The sequence below is a fragment of the Typopeltis vanoorti genome, chromosome 7 (genome assembly GCF_054136105.1).
Source record: "Typopeltis vanoorti isolate ZY-2024b chromosome 7, IOZ_Tvanoo_1.0, whole genome shotgun sequence".
NCBI classification, from domain to species: Eukaryota; Metazoa; Arthropoda; class Arachnida; order Uropygi; family Thelyphonidae; genus Typopeltis; species Typopeltis vanoorti.
Window position 1 is genome coordinate 121,180,913 of NC_143555.1, and position 18,470 is coordinate 121,199,382.

The 18,470-nt window shown below is 35.4% G+C and overlaps 1 protein-coding gene across 2 annotated transcripts in view; it reads left to right on the top strand.

Annotated features, from left to right (window-relative positions):
• arm (armadillo) overlaps positions 1 to 18,470 on the top strand; it is a 220,813-nt gene that overhangs the window by 180,457 nt on the left and 21,886 nt on the right. The window contains exon 14 of one of the 2 annotated variants that reach the window (XM_090396097.1): positions 1,745 to 1,907. In XM_090396097.1, coding sequence (XP_090252223.1) covers positions 1,745 to 1,907 — 163 coding nt within the window. The remainder of the gene's footprint in view (positions 1 to 1,744; positions 1,908 to 18,470) is intronic. The other variant, XM_090396098.1, reaches the window with a different exon arrangement.

An 18,470-nucleotide genomic window follows, 5' to 3' on the forward strand; every position in this document is an offset into this window, starting at 1 on the left:
AAAGTACGCAAGCTTACAGGAACAGGGTACTTTGTAAACTCCAGGCAGAGAGAGAGGAGGGAGCTGATCTTTTGTAGAACGGATAAGGGTAGCAAGTTTGCGGTGCGGCTTATATGCTGTGTGTAGGTTATACTTTTTTAGTATCTTGGCTATTTTTTCCGAAGTGCCACGGATGTAGGGTATGGTGATGGCATTTTTAAAATCTTGTTGACGAGAGGGACGGGGAATGGGGGAGGAATTGATTATTTTTTTGATACTGTGTTCGCTGTAGCCATTGGAGAGGAAAGTTCTGTGTATGTGGTTAAGCTCAGTAGTGAGGGCGGTTCCACTGGAACAAAGATTGTGGGCTCTCTTGGTAAGGGTTTTAATGATGCCATATTGTTGTGAGGGGTGGTGGTGGGAAAGTTTGTGAATGTATCTGCCTGTGTGTGTGGGTTTTCTGTATACAGTGACGGCAAGTGTATCATTAGGCAGGCGTGTGACTAAGGTGTCTAGGAAGGGTAAACAATTGTTCTTTTCCTTTTCCATAGTAAACTGGATTCTTGGATGTAGGCTATTGAGATGACCGAGGAAGGAGTCTAACGTGTCTGGGCCATGAGGCCAAATAGAGAACACATCATCTACATATCTTAGCCAGATAGAAGGTTTGAGTGGGGCTGAGTCTATGGCTCGTTTTTCGAAATCTTCCATATAGAAATTGGCAAGGGGGGGGGAACCCATGGCGGTTCCCTCTATCTGTTTGTAGATTTTGTTATTCCAAGAGAAATACCCAGAGTTGATGGCAAAGGAAAAGAGATCTAAGATGTCAGAGGGGAAAACGTTTTCTAAGAGAGATAAAATGTCAGTTAAGGGAATATTGGTAAACAAAGAGGAGATATCAAAGCTTACTAATATGTCTGTATTATTTAAGGTTAAATTTTCTGTGAGGGCTTTAAAGTGGGTCGAGTTTTTTTATATAGGAAGCTGAATTTCCGGTGAGGGGGGACAGAGAGTTGGCCAGCTGTTTAGACAGTCTAAACAGCTGGCCAACTAAACAGTCTATATGGAAGATTTCGAAAAATGAGCCATAGACTCAGCCCCACTCAAACCTTCTATCTGGCTAAGATATGTAGATGATGTGTTCTCTATTTGGCCTCATGGCCCCCTACTACTGCCCGTAGAGGGCGCTCCACCTAGATAGGACTTTAGTGTCACCCACGTGGTTGGGCTTAGTATTGTAAGTTTTTGTGTGCATGTTACATTAATTGTTTTTGTAATCCCCGTAGATGTCCTAGTGACTAGGACGAAATATAGGAAGTATTAAATTCCATTTTAATTCTTTTTGAGTGTTGTAAAAAATCCATTAAACCTCCAACATAAAATACAAAGAGGGAGAGGATACAAGTGATGAACAGCTTGTCTGCATTAATCATCCTAATGGGAGGGAAAAAGCAATTGGCACAACTAGTGTGAACAAGTCAGCTTTCTGACTGGAGAGTGGTCTAATATCTATCATTAGAGGTTTCTGCTCAGTCAGGAAGTTGCCTTGGCCATGCAAGATATGCCAATCACTCCACCCCACCCCACTCCCTAGCCTGACTTAGTCCAGTACTTTTCCTAATGTAATATGTGTGGAGTTGGAATATTATTAATAATTACATCATTGTAATTTTAAGGAATATCTTTCATTTTAATTTGAAGATAGTGATTAGTATTCTTATGCATCCTTTCTGTATATTACCTGAAACTAGATGTTTATTTTCAGTTATTGTATAGTGAAATTGAAAACATTCAAAGAGTTGCAGCAGGTGTTCTTTGTGAATTAGCTTTTGATAAAGAAGGAGCTGAAATGATTGAAGCTGAAGGAGCTACACCACCTCTTACTGATCTTCTTCATTCCCGTAATGAGGGAGTAGGTAAGCAATACTGTGAGTTCATATTTCAACCAGTCTCAAAGTATATTACTGTTTTTTTGATTGTTGATATTTATTATTTTTTAGAAAGTTCAGAAATTGACCCTCTGAATCGACCACAGTCTTATATTTTATTATTATTATTATTATTATTATGTGACGCCTCCAAGGAGTCCAAAGACTCAGTGAGGGAGGGCATCTGCTCTACATTTCTCTTTCCACCACTCAATCCACTAATCCACTACAGCAAACCACATCATCTACACTAACACATCTATTGCCCATCATCACCATTAGTATTTTCACAGACAATCACAAATATCCATGCCCACGGCAGAATTCGAACTGCAGCCTTTTGGCTGGGGAGTGGATATGCCAACCAGGCCAGCTTTTCTTTTCATAGTTTTATTCACAGTAAAGGTAAACTTTTTTTTTTAAAACAAAATATTCGATTGTGAGGGCACTATAAAAGAATATTCTTAATAACCTCAAAGTGCTATGTTTCCTTTGCTGTGGATAACTGAGAGGTTGATGTTTTATGGCAGTGCAGCAACATTTCCCAAAAAAATTTATTTGAATATGTGTGTCAGCAGCAAAAAAGTAATGTTCCTGCTGACCTCAACTGCCTTTAACTTGTTTTAAACCAAGCAAAGGAAACAGAGTATGCTGCAGTTGTTATCTTTTGTAAAAACCACTGATAAAACTGTGATAAAAACCATGATAAAATTTTAATATTTTAATGAAACTTTTTACATGGTGTATTTTATTATTACAGAGGCTTCTCTGAGTCAAAAGACTCATTGTAGGAGGCCCATGCTAATCATTATCGACTAATCTGGCAGTCATTTCACTTGTTCATCCTACTCCCCAAGTAAAAAATCTAGTCACCCCACCCTTGCTAATCACATTCTTTGGGAATTGACTCCTTGCACTCTTCCATAAAGTTTTGTATTGGTAAATTTCATTAGCATCTACACTGTAAAACCCCTTTAGTACCTTATGTTTCTGTCATATCCCCCTTCTTCTGCCTGTTAGCTAAACTGTAATCCACAAACCCTCAATCTGTCCTAAGGATCATGCCAAAACTAATCACCATTTTGATCACTTGTTTCTGAATCTTCAAATCCCCAAGGAAAACCTAGGTGACCAAATCTGTACATAGTAGTTCAGATGTGGTTTTTATCAGTCCCTTATAAAGAGGGATAATAGCTTTTATCTCTGGTTGTAGTGATAACTTGGATATATGTTACAATTTTTTCAATATGTCCTCTAAACCTCAACTATCTCCACCATTATCCCTAAATTCCTAGCCATCACTTTTCTTGTAGTGCGATTCCATCTATGCAATGATGGAATTGCACTGCATCTATTTCACTGCCTTTTGTCTGTATTGAGTAGATGGAATGAAATGCAATACACAACTTGTATTGCATTTCATCCTGAAGTGCATTACTTTACACTTTGATACATTGAATTAGCCTGTTATTCTTAGCCCAAACTGCCATTCTATTTAGATCGTCCTGAAGGATATCTACTTCGTTAAGTATTGCTTTACCCAGTTTAGCACCATTAGCAAACAACTAGATATTTCCCTTCAAATCATTGCCACTGTGGTCCCAGTGCAGAGCCTTGTGACATGCTACTAGTTGGCTACCTTCACTTTCATTCACTTCCACCATATACGGGCAACTTATACAACGCAGTCTACAAATTGTAGTAACCCTTGTTCAACACAGTACTTATACAACATGGTTTCGATAAAAACACTGTCTACAAATTATAGAAACCCTTTATCTTTTCATATATTTTTCACCGTGTGAATTAAAAATCAAATTTTATATTCGTTAAATTTGCATCTGCCCATATTGCGCATGTAGCTATAAATAGTGATTAGGGGAAATACCCTTTAGCACGCATGTACGTCAATTGTTTACCATATAAAGTGTTTATTGTTGAAAGTTGTCTTCGTTTTCTGCCAGGAAAGCGCATTAAAAATCATAAGAGTGTTAATCTCAAGCTGAGCACTTTATTTTCTGGTGAGTTACATGTAGTGCTTTTTTTTATGTAAAAAATTTATTTTTATAGTAATGGCCACTTAGAGGGCTTTTGCAATATAATTGAAAACGAAAGTAGTGAATTAATTGATTGGGAAACGTACAATTAATAGATGATGTCGAACCAAATGGTGGGCGAAGTTGTGCCGAAGATTCCGATTATGATGAATCCGTTAAAGAATTCAGTTTAAAGAAATTAGCAGACGGATTGGACTTGGCTAGAAAGTTAGGACATTATTTTACAGATAATGATCCCTGAATGGAGCACTCCGGAAAATTCAGAAGACAATTGGATATTTGTTTAGCTTCATATTATGAACTTAATAAAAAATTGCAGCATAGTGGTAAGGAAGGTCTTGTTACTGACTTCTTGATGATAAACCAGCCGAAGTATGCAATGAGAATTATACAAATGATGTCCAAGAGATTTCAAGTGATGACGACATCCGGCCACTCGTAAATGAAGAAGATCTACGAAATGTTTGTTTTGAAGACTGATGATGATTAAAATATGCACTTTATTTTCTTTTGCCTAAAACATTTATGCATTATGTGCAATGAAGTTTACATACAATTTGTATTTTTATAATTTTATACTATGTATTTTTTTCATAGTTTATATAATAAATTTAGTTTAATCCTTTATCCAAGTGTGTGCAAACAAAGTTTGTGCCTGAAAGTATCTTCAGGACTGGGATAAAGTGGTACAACACCAGGCAACTCCTTGTAAAGGTGGAGCAAGCTACCAACACTCCAATCTCAGTATCTCCCATAATTCAAAACACATCTCCTTGTGGGTATGTATAATGTTATGCATTAAGGGAAGGGCCACTACCCAGACTAGTTTCGACCTTTATTGAGGTCTCTTCAGTGGGAGCCAGGCCCAAGTGGAGATACCAACGCAGAAGCATTAGCAAAGTCATCTCCTCCTATAGGAGCTGCTAAACAGTGTGCCACCTTTTTATTAAATTACTCTGGATTTAGAGAAAGATGTTGAAAGTTTATTTTTCACATGGTCAGACTATATGTTTTCTTAACTTACATGAATTACCTGAATTAAATCAAAATATTTTTTGTTGGATATGTCACTGTTGTTTATATAATTAAAAAAAAAAAACGATTTTGGAACATAACCCTACTTTTTCTGTGTGATCTGAGTTTTGCATAACACGACTTATATAACATGACATTTCTGTGGAACCTAAACATCCGTGTTATATGAGGGTTACCTGTATTACCTTATTTGCTTTGGCTCAATGTGGTAAACTCTCAAATGCTTGTACAAAGTCCAGCAGTTTCATAGTCTTCCAATTTCTCTTATCCATCATTTTACTGTAGAAACTGAGTAAGTTACGACAACAAGGCCTCTCCTTCAAAAATCCATGCTACCCTCATCCACCCGTAGAATATCACAGTCTTATTAACCCATTTCCAAATTTTGTTTTTAATCTGCTTTTCTAATATCTTAACTGCCACTTCTGAGATTTAAATTTGAAACCTCAGTCTTGGCACAGCTTTGTGTAATGAAAATGTTCTGGCCTCTTTCCACTCCCTTAGCATTTTATCCTGAGACTTAATTTAAACAATCCAGTTAATGGCATTGCATTTCTTTTGCACTCTCCTGTAACACACAGGCTAATAGCTCATCTGACATTAAGGCTAAGGCTGTATTCACATTGAAGTTTCTTAATGTCTGAAACCACCAGTTTATATCCTTTTCTCATTTCAGTCCTTTTCCCCAGATCCTGCATTATTTATCTCTACTCAAATAATAATGTACATCCCCTTTTGTTTCTACTGACCTATAACAGCAATCAACTATATATTTGTCCTGTTTGTTTTTATCTCACACCAAATATTTATTAACCTGCATTTATATAATTAATTATGAGCCATTAGTTTGCATTGAAAACTATATTCAAAACTACACTTTATTTTTTTTGGCTATAGTCAGTATTGCCATGTATATGTGTAACTAAAAAGGGAATTTAGAAATTATGATGCTAAATTCTTTGTAATTATGTTCTGTGTAGATTTTGTGCATCTTTTGTTAATTTAGTAAAACTTTTATATTAATGCATACATTAAATGTACAAATTATGCATTAAAGTTTGTCTTGCTTGAAACAAAACTTTAAGGATGAATAGACTAAGTTCAGCCCAAATAGGGGCTGTCAGGACCAGATACAAATGGTGGAGAAATCTTGGAAATATTACATGGATATGTATTTTATGTTTTGTAGATATGGAAAAGCTATATCATAAGGTGCTAGGAACAGAGGTCTTCAGATGGCTAGAATTTTATGGTGTAAATGGGACACATAATACAGGGCAGTATATATACTCTATACTAAAATTATAAGTCAGCATTTAGAATTAAAGGAAATATGAAGTTGTCTGCAGGGATAGAAAAATTAGAACACCTTGATGGACAGAAAAAAAAAAATAAAGCGGCAGCTCTGGATAAGAAAAGCACACACTAAAAGTTCCTACCAAATAAGTCAACAGATACCCTAAAAGAATACAGAGAAAAATGTAAGATAGCTAAGTTATATGTAAAAGTAGCAAAATGAAAGTAACAAGGAGAATTTGGAAAGAATATAGAAGATAAATATCAGGAAGGTGGCAAAATGTTTGGAGATTATTGAAAATAGAAATGGAGGAAAGAAGATGGTTAAACAAAATAAGCAATGAGAGAAAATATTCAAGAGAAATGCAAACAGAAGTATATATATATATATCAATACTTGATGTAGCAAAAGCTATCAGAAACCTGAAATGTAGAAAGTCAGCTTGAGGAGATGATATTCGACCATAGAATTCCAGGTGATTGGAGCAGCTCTCACAGGGAAAAGTCCCACAGAAAGACCAAGGGCTATGCATATTGATACAGTAAGAAGTACCTTAGAAGACTGAATGATTTGAGAATATTGGAATTCTGACATAACAAATTGATGGAAAAACTTGTTGATAGGAGGTTAGTAATAATGTAAGCTCTCTTTCTTTCTCCTATACTTAATGTACTTAATGATCTTCTGTCAGTCACCTGAAATCTGGTCCATAGTTTTGCTGATGACATGCCACTTCATTTCTTTTCTTTATCAGCTGACTTTGTAATGTTCAGATGATTGAATCAAAGCCTTCCATAACAAATATTTTAAACACACCAATCTCCTTACTACACTCCATTGGGAGTATGGATAATTTAGTAAACCACAGGATTTCCAAATTGCAGTCATATTTTATCTCTTGTAAATTTCTTATCAAAACCCTTTCAAGAATGCTTCATGCTGACCAGAAGAGAACAGTCTCTAAATAGATGAACCTGCCCTTACCGAATTTCTGGAGTTTCTCATAGCTGCTTTGTTTATGTTTGATTTGATGCTGCTTCACCAAACTATCCTCTACCATTCCTCTATTTTTTGTCTAAATATGTAAAACACAAGAAACTGCTGGTCAGTTTTATCCATATACAGTTCAGCTTCAAATTTAATAAACTTCTCTTCCTCTTCTTTATGTCATCTCTTCTGATTCTTTGGGAAGAAATTAAATTCAGTGCTAATTAGCTAAACTTAAGTCATTTGCAAGTATGCCTCTGTAACCTAACCACTGAAACCAATTTGTAGAAATGCTTAATTTCTATAACTTGACTTCAGGGAGTTGGGTTACAGAGTAATAGCTCCATCATAGCATATTACTTCAGACAAAGCTAATTAGATAGATGTTAATTAGATAATGAAAACATAGATGTTTTTATTAAACAGGACATTACTAAAGAAGTCAAATTCTAGAATTGTGAATTATCTTATTTCCTTAATTTTGTGGTTATAGCATAAGATAAAATTAGGTAAGAGGAAATTTCTTATTTGTCTCTCAGAGGCTGGATGTATGAAAAAGAAATAACATAGAAATGCATCAGTGTTTCAGCGGAATATTTTAGCTGCATATATTTGTTCAAAAGGGATCTGTTATTTATCACCAAGCTTCAGCCATCAAACTAACATTCCATTGCTTCCCCCCCCCCCCCAATTAGGTTCCAGACTGCCATTATATAGTGAACCACTACTTTTTTTATATTTTTCACTTGTAGTTGCTTGTAATGATTTCATGTCAGTTTAATAATAAACAGTCATGTATATGCTTAAATGAAGTAAAAATAGCATTTATTTACATCAGATACACAAACAAAAAAAAAGATATTTCAAATAACTTGGCTATTTGAAATATCATCTCTTTGTGTTTTATTATAAACGGTTTATAGTTCACAGCAAAACACAAAGAGATGACATGTAGCAAGCAGCGACGTCATAAACAAACAGTTCATGAAAACAGTGCATCAGTAGATTCACAGGAGCATCTTGTCACTAAAACCATTGCATGAATGCAGTCGAGTAAATGGGTATTATTCATAAATTGAAAAGCATCTTATGAGTGGATCATCCTAAAATAAAGCATCATAAGGTAGGATATGAGTGTACTCTCAAAAGTGATGAAAAAGATTATCAACAACCAGATTCTTTACTATATGAGTTATTGGTGATCACTCATATGGATTCCAACATTCTTGTTATTTAGTGCTTTATGTAAAACAGTACATGCTAATTCTCATTCTTTGCTAGAAGGGAAAAAAAATTGAAAATTAAAAGGATATGAAAAGAAAACTAAAAGTTATTTAATATTTTTGCTTCATGGTTTTGCCAGCTATCTGTGATTGGCTAAGGAAGAAGATTGACTGCTCTTCAGTCTCCAAAAGTTAGATTGGGCTATGGCTTGATACCCGATCTAGCCCATTCCTCAAAGGGAGTAGGCAATAGCCTTGCCTACTCCCTTTGAGGAATAAAAGACATTAGCAGATTTTTTTTTTTTTTTAGTGTGATAATGTTTTTGGAATAGGGACAGTAAATTAAGTACAGTTTATCAAGCATAAATGTATTGTACAAGTATATAAAAAAAATAAGTAAAATGTATACAATAATTTTCACTGTTAATAACGGTACTGGTATGCTATTGCATCCCCCCCCCAAAAAAAAAAACATTGTTCTACAGCAGATCTCCTTGCTACCTTTGTATATAGGGCAGAAAAATTTGAGAAACTCATATGATTGCTCTTGATATTTCCAAGGCATTTTATTGAGTCTGTTACCTTGATCTTAATAATTTGCCTCTTGTGGTCTCTATCTTAACTTTTCTCAGTGGATTATCACCTTCCTCTGGTTGTCCATTGTGTGTCATGGTGGGTGGTTCCCTGTTGTCTAATTTTTTTCATCATTGTCAGAGTGCCCCAAATATCTGTGCTTTTACCTTCGACTCATATCCTGTGTGTCATTGATTTTATTTCATTAATGTCTAGTCTTATTCATAGCTTTGCTGATGCACTACAAAATTTTGTAGTGCTCTGATGATTCAAGCTTCAGAATCTTCTATGACCAATGCCTTAAATACCATCCTTTTGCCTTCTCATGCAGGGTAAAGATATCCTATCTTATTTCTCGGAAGAAAGATCTTGCCCACCTTCCTCACCTTAGGTTAACTTTCATGTATGTCTTATTCTGGTCCATATAATGGACCATTATATGGTCCATAGCCACTTCAGCATCCAAAAAGAAGCTTCTATTATTTTTTTTTAAACAATACTTCTTCTCACTGCCTAACATTTTATAAATTCTAAATCTGTTGCAACCTTAGCATATTGTTCAATTTGGGGTGACACACACCAAAAACTTCCCTCAGAAAGAATGCTTGACTAAATCCATAAGGGAGCTATTTATTTAATAGATATCACTTCTCTCTTTCTCACCGATTCCATCCAGTTTCTTGTCCAGAAATGCTCTGTTTATGCATTATATCTTTTTGACACTGCCATTCTTCCACTTTCCTCTAATCATGTATGAATATGGGCAGCTTCTGGTCAGCATCCATACTGAATTACTACTGAATACTTCTGTCTTTTGGAAAAGTGTGTGTTCCAATGAATACAACCCCAACTCTTCAAGAAACATTAACTGATTACATTCTTTTCTCTGATCACTTCCTCCCACACAGCATTGTTGTGTTATAGATCAAACATCTCTTATGTTTGGGTTGGTATTTCTAGTAGACTGTTGGCATTGTAATAGTTGAAAATTTTATATCTCCAAAAGATATTCTAAGAAGATTTATATACAGTCGACCCCCTATAGCAAACTTTGTAGAAATCCCCACTTTGTTATGGATAGTTTTCTATAGTTAATTTTTTTTAACATAGCATTATATATCAGAGGATTTGGTAGACCCATATACTTTATATGAGTCTATCACTTATCAGCCAGAATGCTGGCATTGTTAACACTATTGGTGCATGTTAATTTTAAACATTACTTATTTTGCATACCTGGCCAGCATCCATACCTGGCTTGCTGCCTATCATGCACCAGTACGTAATGAATCTTTTTCACGGAGTTCTATGATAAAATAACCGTGCTGATCATCTGGATTTCTTGCTGATGAGGAAGTTGTGGAGAGGATCCCGAGAAGATTGTGAGTGGTTTATTGAATACTCTCTCTATGAAAAAGATTGAGAGTTTGTGGGTTGCAAAAGTTGCTTGATAGGCAAGGAGGGATATGATAAAAACATTTAAGTGACTTAAAGGGTTTTATAGGATTGATACAGAGGAAATGTTTCAGCACTTGGCTAGAGGAGGCAAAACAAAAGGTCATACTTGGAAGTTGGGTAAAAGTGTGGTTAAAAAAGGTGTGAAGACTAGATTTTTTTTGCTTGGAGAGTGGTGAATGAATAAATTCGGGTTGCCAGAGTCAGTTGGGAGTGATTTCCATACAATAATAATAATAGTTTTTTCAAAAAAATTGTTGAAAGATAACTAGTTGAATTTCTCATAATAAGCAGCACTATATATATACATATGGTGTTTGAATTTTTGTTTTGTTTAGAAATTTTGAAAATCCGCATTTGCAGTTCTTGCATAATAAAAAGTATTTATTTATGAATTAATGTTTATATGTTTTCGTGTGCAAAAATATTTTTCAATGTTATTGATTATTATGGACTATAGTGTAGGCTGAGGGAGAAGCTTAGCTTTTTATGACCTGAGCCATTGAACATATGCTAAATTTTTATATTGGACTGCTTTGGCATATTGTTGGAGAACCAGGGTTTGGGGAATTTTGAGCAGAATGGATAGTAAACGCTCACATTCCAGTAAGGATGATTATATTTATTTAGTTGAAATGGTTGTTTGGATCAAGCGAGGTATTGAAAAATCCAGGAGGTAATTTCAGTTGGCTGTCCATTTTGCATATAGTCTGATTATCATTGTAAAGTAAAATAACAGAAATTATATAAGAGATTGTTAAATTGATAATATTTGGCCATGAGAAGTCGCTAGAGGTAAGAGAGGGTATTTTGCAGAATAATAGTTTGGAGTGGGGGGATTAAGCCATCAATAAAACAGGTTTATCTTAAAATGAAACTGTGGTAAAGTGGATAATTTCAATAGTTTTGGGTTATACTGAACAGAACTGCAAACTTTGGCTATAGCAGAAGCAGGACTGATTTGTTAATTGCTCCCATTGTTGATGGTTTCAACGTGAAATTGATTATTTGTGTCTTACAGTCGTACTTGGATATTCCTGCATACTTACTATTCCTTAAAGACAGCAATCACAGTGGATTGAGCTTTCAAATGTAGCGATGCTCCAGACTCTTCATATGATTAAAACATAATTGCATTTTAGTCAGTTAAATAAATCTGTTTGGCAAAATGTATAAGCAGATGCAAGAGTGTCTGTTTTTCTACCCTTGCATACATAGTCTCAGAATGGCCTATGTATCCTTGTATACATAGGCTGTTCTGAGACTGGTTGGACTAATTTTACTAAATTTGTTATATGGTATTTTTACAAAAATATGCAGAGCAATTCCAGTTTATGTTTCAGTTGGACTATTTGCAGGGTACAAAGGGGAAAAAATTGAAATTATATATTGCAATAACTCTGGATAGATGAAATATTTTGCAGAATTGTTAAATATAGAAAATGAGAGGAAGATGCTTGAGGAGCAGGAAAGCATACAGGGGCTAGAGAATCTAGTTACAGAGGAAGAGGTAATAGAAGCAATAAGACAAATGAAAAACAACAAAGCACGAGGGTCATCAGAAGTAATGGAAATGATAAAAGCAGTAGGGGAAGAAGGAGTAGACTGGACCCATGAACTATTTAATAAAGTATGGAGAGAAGAAAAGATACCAGAGGACTGGAAAAGGTACTTTGTAGTACCTTTATAAACAAAAAGGCAACTTTCTAGATTGTGGAAACTACATAGGAATAAAACTTACAGAACACCTACTAAAGACACTTGAAATAGTGGATAAGAGATTGAGAGATATAGTGGATATTAACCAGATACAATGTGGTTTTATGAAAGAGAAAGGAACAACAGATGCAATCTATATGATGAGACAACTACAAGAAAAGTACCTCAAGAAAAATAAAGGGCTTATCCATATTTTTGTTGACCTGGAAAAGGCATATAATAGAATACTAAGGGACCTAATTTACTGTGTCCTCAGAAGAAAGGATTAAAAAATAATGTGTGAAAAAACTGAGACAGCAGTAAAAATGAGTATTGGAATAACAGAATTTTTCAACATCAAAGTGAGCTTGCATCGAATCAGCACTGAGCCCGTTTCTATTTGTGATTATTTTAGATGCACTAATGAAAGAGTAGCCAAAAATACACCATGGAATATATTATTTGCAGATGACTTGGCTATTACAGGTGAAACTGTAGAAGAGGCCCAAAAGAGTTTTATAGAGTGGCAAAATACCTTGGAGGATGTAGGTCTAAAGATAAATACTAAGAAAACTGAAGTAATGGTTGGTGAGGGAGAAGGACAAGAAGAAATTAGTATAAAGGATAGAGAAGGCGATATCTTGAAAGAAGTTGACCATTTTAGGTACCTGGGATCAATCACAGAGAGAGAGAAGACACACGTAACTTGGCAGTCAGAGAAAGAATTAGGGCAAGTTGGATTAAATGAAAGGAGATGTCAGGAGTGATATGTGACAAAAATGCAACGACAAAAAGTAAAAACAAGTATACATAAATCAGTCATTAGACTGGCCTTGTTGTATGGAGCAGAGACATGGGCAACAAAGAGAACTCAGGAACAATTGGAGAGAACAGAGATGAGGATGCTAAGATGGATAAATGGAACATTAAGGAAAGAGCATAGGAGGAATGAAGATATAAGGAAGGAGAGCGCAGGGGGGGGGGGGGTGTCAAAAATTAGTGACAAAGTGAGAGAAAGTAGATTGATGTGGGCCTTCCATGTATGGAGAAGATCGGTAGACCACCCAATTCAGAATCATAACAATGGAAGTGAAGAGTAAGAGAAGGAAAGGAAAAGATGGTCTTCCTTTCCACTCCAACTTCCATATCCCTTTTGGGATATGGAAGAAGTTGGAATGGAAAGGAGGGATGTCCAAGATAGAAATAAGTGGAAGAAAATTGTCTGAGCAGACCCCAGGACTGCCTGGAAATAAAATGCTGGAAAGAAGAAGAAGAAGAATAACTCTGCTCTAGCTGGACAGAATTTCATAAAATTATTTGGTATTTAGTGTGTCCCACCTACAAAAGAATGTAACCCTATAATATGTTAATATTGAGTATAGTGGGTCGACGAAAGATTAGATAATTTGGAAACTCACTCTAAGCATCAAGTACAGAACTCTATTCAAACTCTATTCAAACCCTTCAGGCCTTTAATAAGCAGAGTAGTGTTGGTCTCACAGCAGACAGTGACATTCATCTGTTAATTAAATGCATTTACAAATATCCATGCACACAGTGGGATTCAAACCTACAGCCTGTTGGTTGGAGAGCAGATAACACATCTGTCTATTAGACCAATCAAGCTGGCATTAGCATTATAATAAAATTGGACACAAAGAAGTATATAACTTCTTGGTTTACTGTGTTATATTAAACTCAAGTTTTTATTCAAACACGGTAGTTGTCTCCATAATTTTCAAAAATGCATTCGGATCACCGTGTAAGCTTAAAAGAAAGGAGAAAGATGTGATGTGTTTATTATCAAAGAAACTATGTTACTCACCTCTGTTTTGGTGTGAATAGTAGAGATTTCAGCATTTCTTACTCTGTAGGGCTACAATAGAAATTGCCTTGGAGTCTTCATCAGTGTCCAGACTAGTAGTGTTAGAGAGAGAGTCCTTTTCATGTATTGACCACAAGCAAAATGGAGCATTATTATGCTTTATTTTGGTTGTTATGAGAATACTAATTATTATAGTTAGTTGTAATTAGAACAGTATTATAACTATTGTTATAATACTGTTCTAATTATTAATATAATAAAGTTTACCAGTGAGATTCCTAACTACAGTTCTAGTAGGTTTGTAAAAGCTATGACAGCAATTGTTTATCTTGATATTACTACATATAATACACTCCAAAAGTTTCAGGAATTTATTTATAAATAGTCACCTTGTACAGTAGAAGCTGCTCAACCCAACTCTTTTCACAGTAATCCCCATCACTGTCCTTCAAAAAAGTTCAGAAGCTTGATCAGGTGAATAGGGATAGGGATGAGCATTGCTAGTAGATCTTTTAAAAAATAAATGATGCATGTACAAGACAGTAAAGGATGCTTTACTGTGTGTGTGTGAGAGAGAGAAAATCAGTTGATACTGTTCCATTTTTCATTTCTTTCACCATGCCCATTGTCTCACAATTGTCTTCCAAGCTTCTATAATAAAACATTAACGTTGTAATTGGACTAGTTTTCTTGTGAGTAGCCTCTTCCACATTAAACATGTTGAGCTTGTTTTTCACATTTGACTTGAATAACTTTCTTTGACTTTGTAAATGGTAGGCTTATTCATAACATTTCATATTTTCATATTCAAAATGGTAGGCTTATTCATAACATTTTCATATTCCCATAACTTTGCATTAACATTTTACAAGTTTCTGAGTAGTTTTTTCCAAATTTCTTTGTGAACTTTTTGTTCTTGATTACTCATCACCAGACATAAAAGCAACCATAACCCTTTGCATATCCTGTGCATCATATATATGATACATATGCCACCAACTTTCAAAAAAACTAGGATTTCTCTTTCACTCAAGACCTCTTCACCTCTAAACAGCTGTTAACCTTATACAAATCCACTCAGCTATCGATTACTGATATCACATTTGGAGTGGGGCTCCTAAAAGCTCTCTCAAAATGCTTGGCTCAATACAGAGGAGAGAGCAATTAGACTGATGACCCATCTCTTACTAACTCGCTCCCCTCACTTTCACATAGACATTTGGTCTCTGCAATTTGTATATTCTATAAATATTTTCATGGGAAATGTTCATCTGAAGCAGCATCGATAATTTTCCCACTCTGTACTAAGTCCATTTTAACATGTATAGTTGCTGCCCAACATCCTTTCACAGCCTTTTACCACAAGCAAAATGGAGCATTATTATGCTTTATTTTGGCTGTTATGAGAATACTAATTAGTATTCACAGTACACCTTGAAACCTACAGAACAAGTTTCTTTTCCTCCTCCTTCATCCCTGCTACTGCGATATTGTGAAACAGTCTTTCCCTTGACATATTTCCCAAGGAATACAACATATATGCTTTTAAATCAAATGTAAACAAGTTTCTCCTTTCCCAACCCAATACCCATATACGGCACTAATATACTATAGGTTGATCAGCCAACTTCTCGTATATGGACCCAACATTAAAAAAAAACAAAAAAAAAAAAACATGCTTTTGCTTTAAATGTGACGTACAGATGTGGAAGGTTAGCACTGTTTGTATTATATATGATACACTGAATCAGCATTAACAACTAACTGAAGCATCCTACTTCGGTCAAGGATATCTCATTTCACTAGTAATAGTCTTCCCCCCCCCCTTTCCACTATTTAGATCTGGTTCTAGTTACCATGTTAAACAGGTAGTTGTACAGTCACTTCCTAAAATGTTTTTGGTTGCACTTTGCATATCTGTCAGATATACAAGGTACAGAAACTGTAGGTGTAACTCCAGTCACTGTATCACCGTGCTTGACTTGTTTATGTGTATTACTTGATTGTGGATGCAACCATTTGTGTGACAAGAACTTTTTAAGCCTTTTACAAGGAAAGCTATTTACTGAAATAGAAAATATAATAAAAACAAAAAAGGACAGTTATCAGAAATGGCTAAATTCCAAAACAATAGAAACAGAAATAGAGTATAAAAGAAACATGTAAGAAAGTTTTAAAGCGAATAAAAGTTGAGCAGCTCTCAGATGTGAACTGTAGACTAAAATACAGAAATATTATTGAAAAGAAAATGAAAGAGTTTGAGAACAGGAATCAAACCTTGGAGATTCAGTGGCAAACTCTGAAGGAAACATTGATTGATTCTGCCAGAGAGGTATGTGGTGAGGTTGTGTGCAAGGATAAAAAAATCAGAACTCCCTGGTGGACACAGGAAGTTAAAGAGGCAGTGAAGGAAAAGAAGAAAGCATATCAAAAGTTCCTGGCAAATAAGTCAGCTTTTACTCTTACAGAATACAGAGACAAATGTAAGAAAGCTAAACAGTGTGTAAAACTAGCTAAACAAAAGTCATGGGAGGACTTTGGCAAGAATATAGAAAATAAATATCAAGAAGGTGGCAAAATATTCTGGAGGTTGTTGAAGAAGCTTAGGAATGGAGGAAAGAGTGCTGTAAAAGGAATTAGAGATGATAAAGGTGAAATGAAAACAGGAGAAAAAGATATCCTTGAAGTATGGAGTAATTACTTTGAAAAACTGCTAAATGAAACAAGCAGTGATGACAGCACAGTTATAAAAAACACTGACCAGGCATGCAGTCAGGAATACATATCCATACTTGAAGTAGAAAAAGCCATCAAAGGCTTGAAATGTGGAAAGGCAGCAGGAGTAGATGATATTCGACCAGAAATGCTGAAGTATGGTGGTATAAGAGTCTTGCAGCCACTGTAAGACTCTTATGGTGGTATAAGAGTCTTACAGTGGCTGCACTGCATAGTTCAGAAAGCCTGGACAGAGGGACGAATTCCCGATGATTGGAGTAGAGCTCTCATAGTACCCATATATAAAAAGGGAAATAAAACTGAATGTGAGAATTACAGAGGTATTTCCCTACTGAGTGTTCCTGGCAAGATCTATGCAAGTATACTTGAGAAACGGTTGAGAAGAATTGTGGAAGAAAAGCTTGGTGAAGAACAAGCTGGATTCAGGCCAAATAGAGGCTGTCAGGATCAGATCTTCACTTTACGACAAATAGTCGAGAAAGCATGGGAATATAACAAAGATCTGTATTTAAGTTTTGTTGATTTGGAAAAGGCATATGACAAGGTGCCAAGAGAGAAGCTATTCAATACGCTGCAGTTATATGGTGTCAATGGGGCATTATATCAAGCAATACTTAGTCTGTATTTGAGTTGTGAGTCAGCAGTTAGATTTGAAGGAAGTACAGGAAGATGGTTTAATGTTAAATCTGGTGTGAGACAAGGATGTACATTATCCCCTCTGTTATTCATTATCTATATGGATCACATTATGAAGGAATGTGGTATTAAACCTGATATCAAAATTGGAGATGTTAATGTCAGCTCTTTGCTTTATGCGGATGATGTTATACTTCTAAATAAATCCGCTACAAGTCTGCAAGATTCTCTGACTAAATTGAATAGCTGTTGTAATAGATATGGTATGAAGGTCAGCAATAAAAAGACAAAGACAATGAAAATAGGCAGAATCATTGAAAATGTCAACTGTGTTGTGAATGGAGAACCTGTGGAACAAGTAAAACATTTCAGCTACTTAGGCACAATTTTTACTGAAGATGGTAAACTAAATATAGAAATAGACAACAGAATCAGCAAAGCTGGTATCGTGGGAAGTCAATTGAATAAATTCATATGGAATAAGAAAGAAATTAGTCGGAACACTAAATTAGCTGTATACAAGACAGTGTTCAAACCAATTTTAACTTATGGATCTGAGAGCTGGGTCAGAAGTAAAACACTTGACCAAAGACTAGAGACCGCAGATATGAGAGTCCTGAGAAAGATTATAGGTGTGAACAGATGGCATCAATGGCAATATCATATTAAAAATGAGGATATTAGGAAAGAACTTGACATTGTCAGCATCCATGAATGCGTTAGCAGAGCTAATCTCAGATGGTATGGTCACTTAAATAGAATGGGAGAGGAAAGATTAGCAAAACAGGTGTTCTCTGCCAGGTTGGCAGGAAAACGACCCAGAGGAAGACCAAGATATAGGTGGATTGATACGGTACAAAGTGCCTTAGACGATAGAAATATAAGATCTGATAATGTTGGAGTCTTGACAAGTAACAGACTGATTTGGAGGAAAATTGTTGATAGGAAGTTAGTAATGATGTAATTTTTTCATGTAGTACTGTCATATCCTGTACACCCCTTGAGGGTACATGGCAGGAATTTGATGATGATGATGATGAT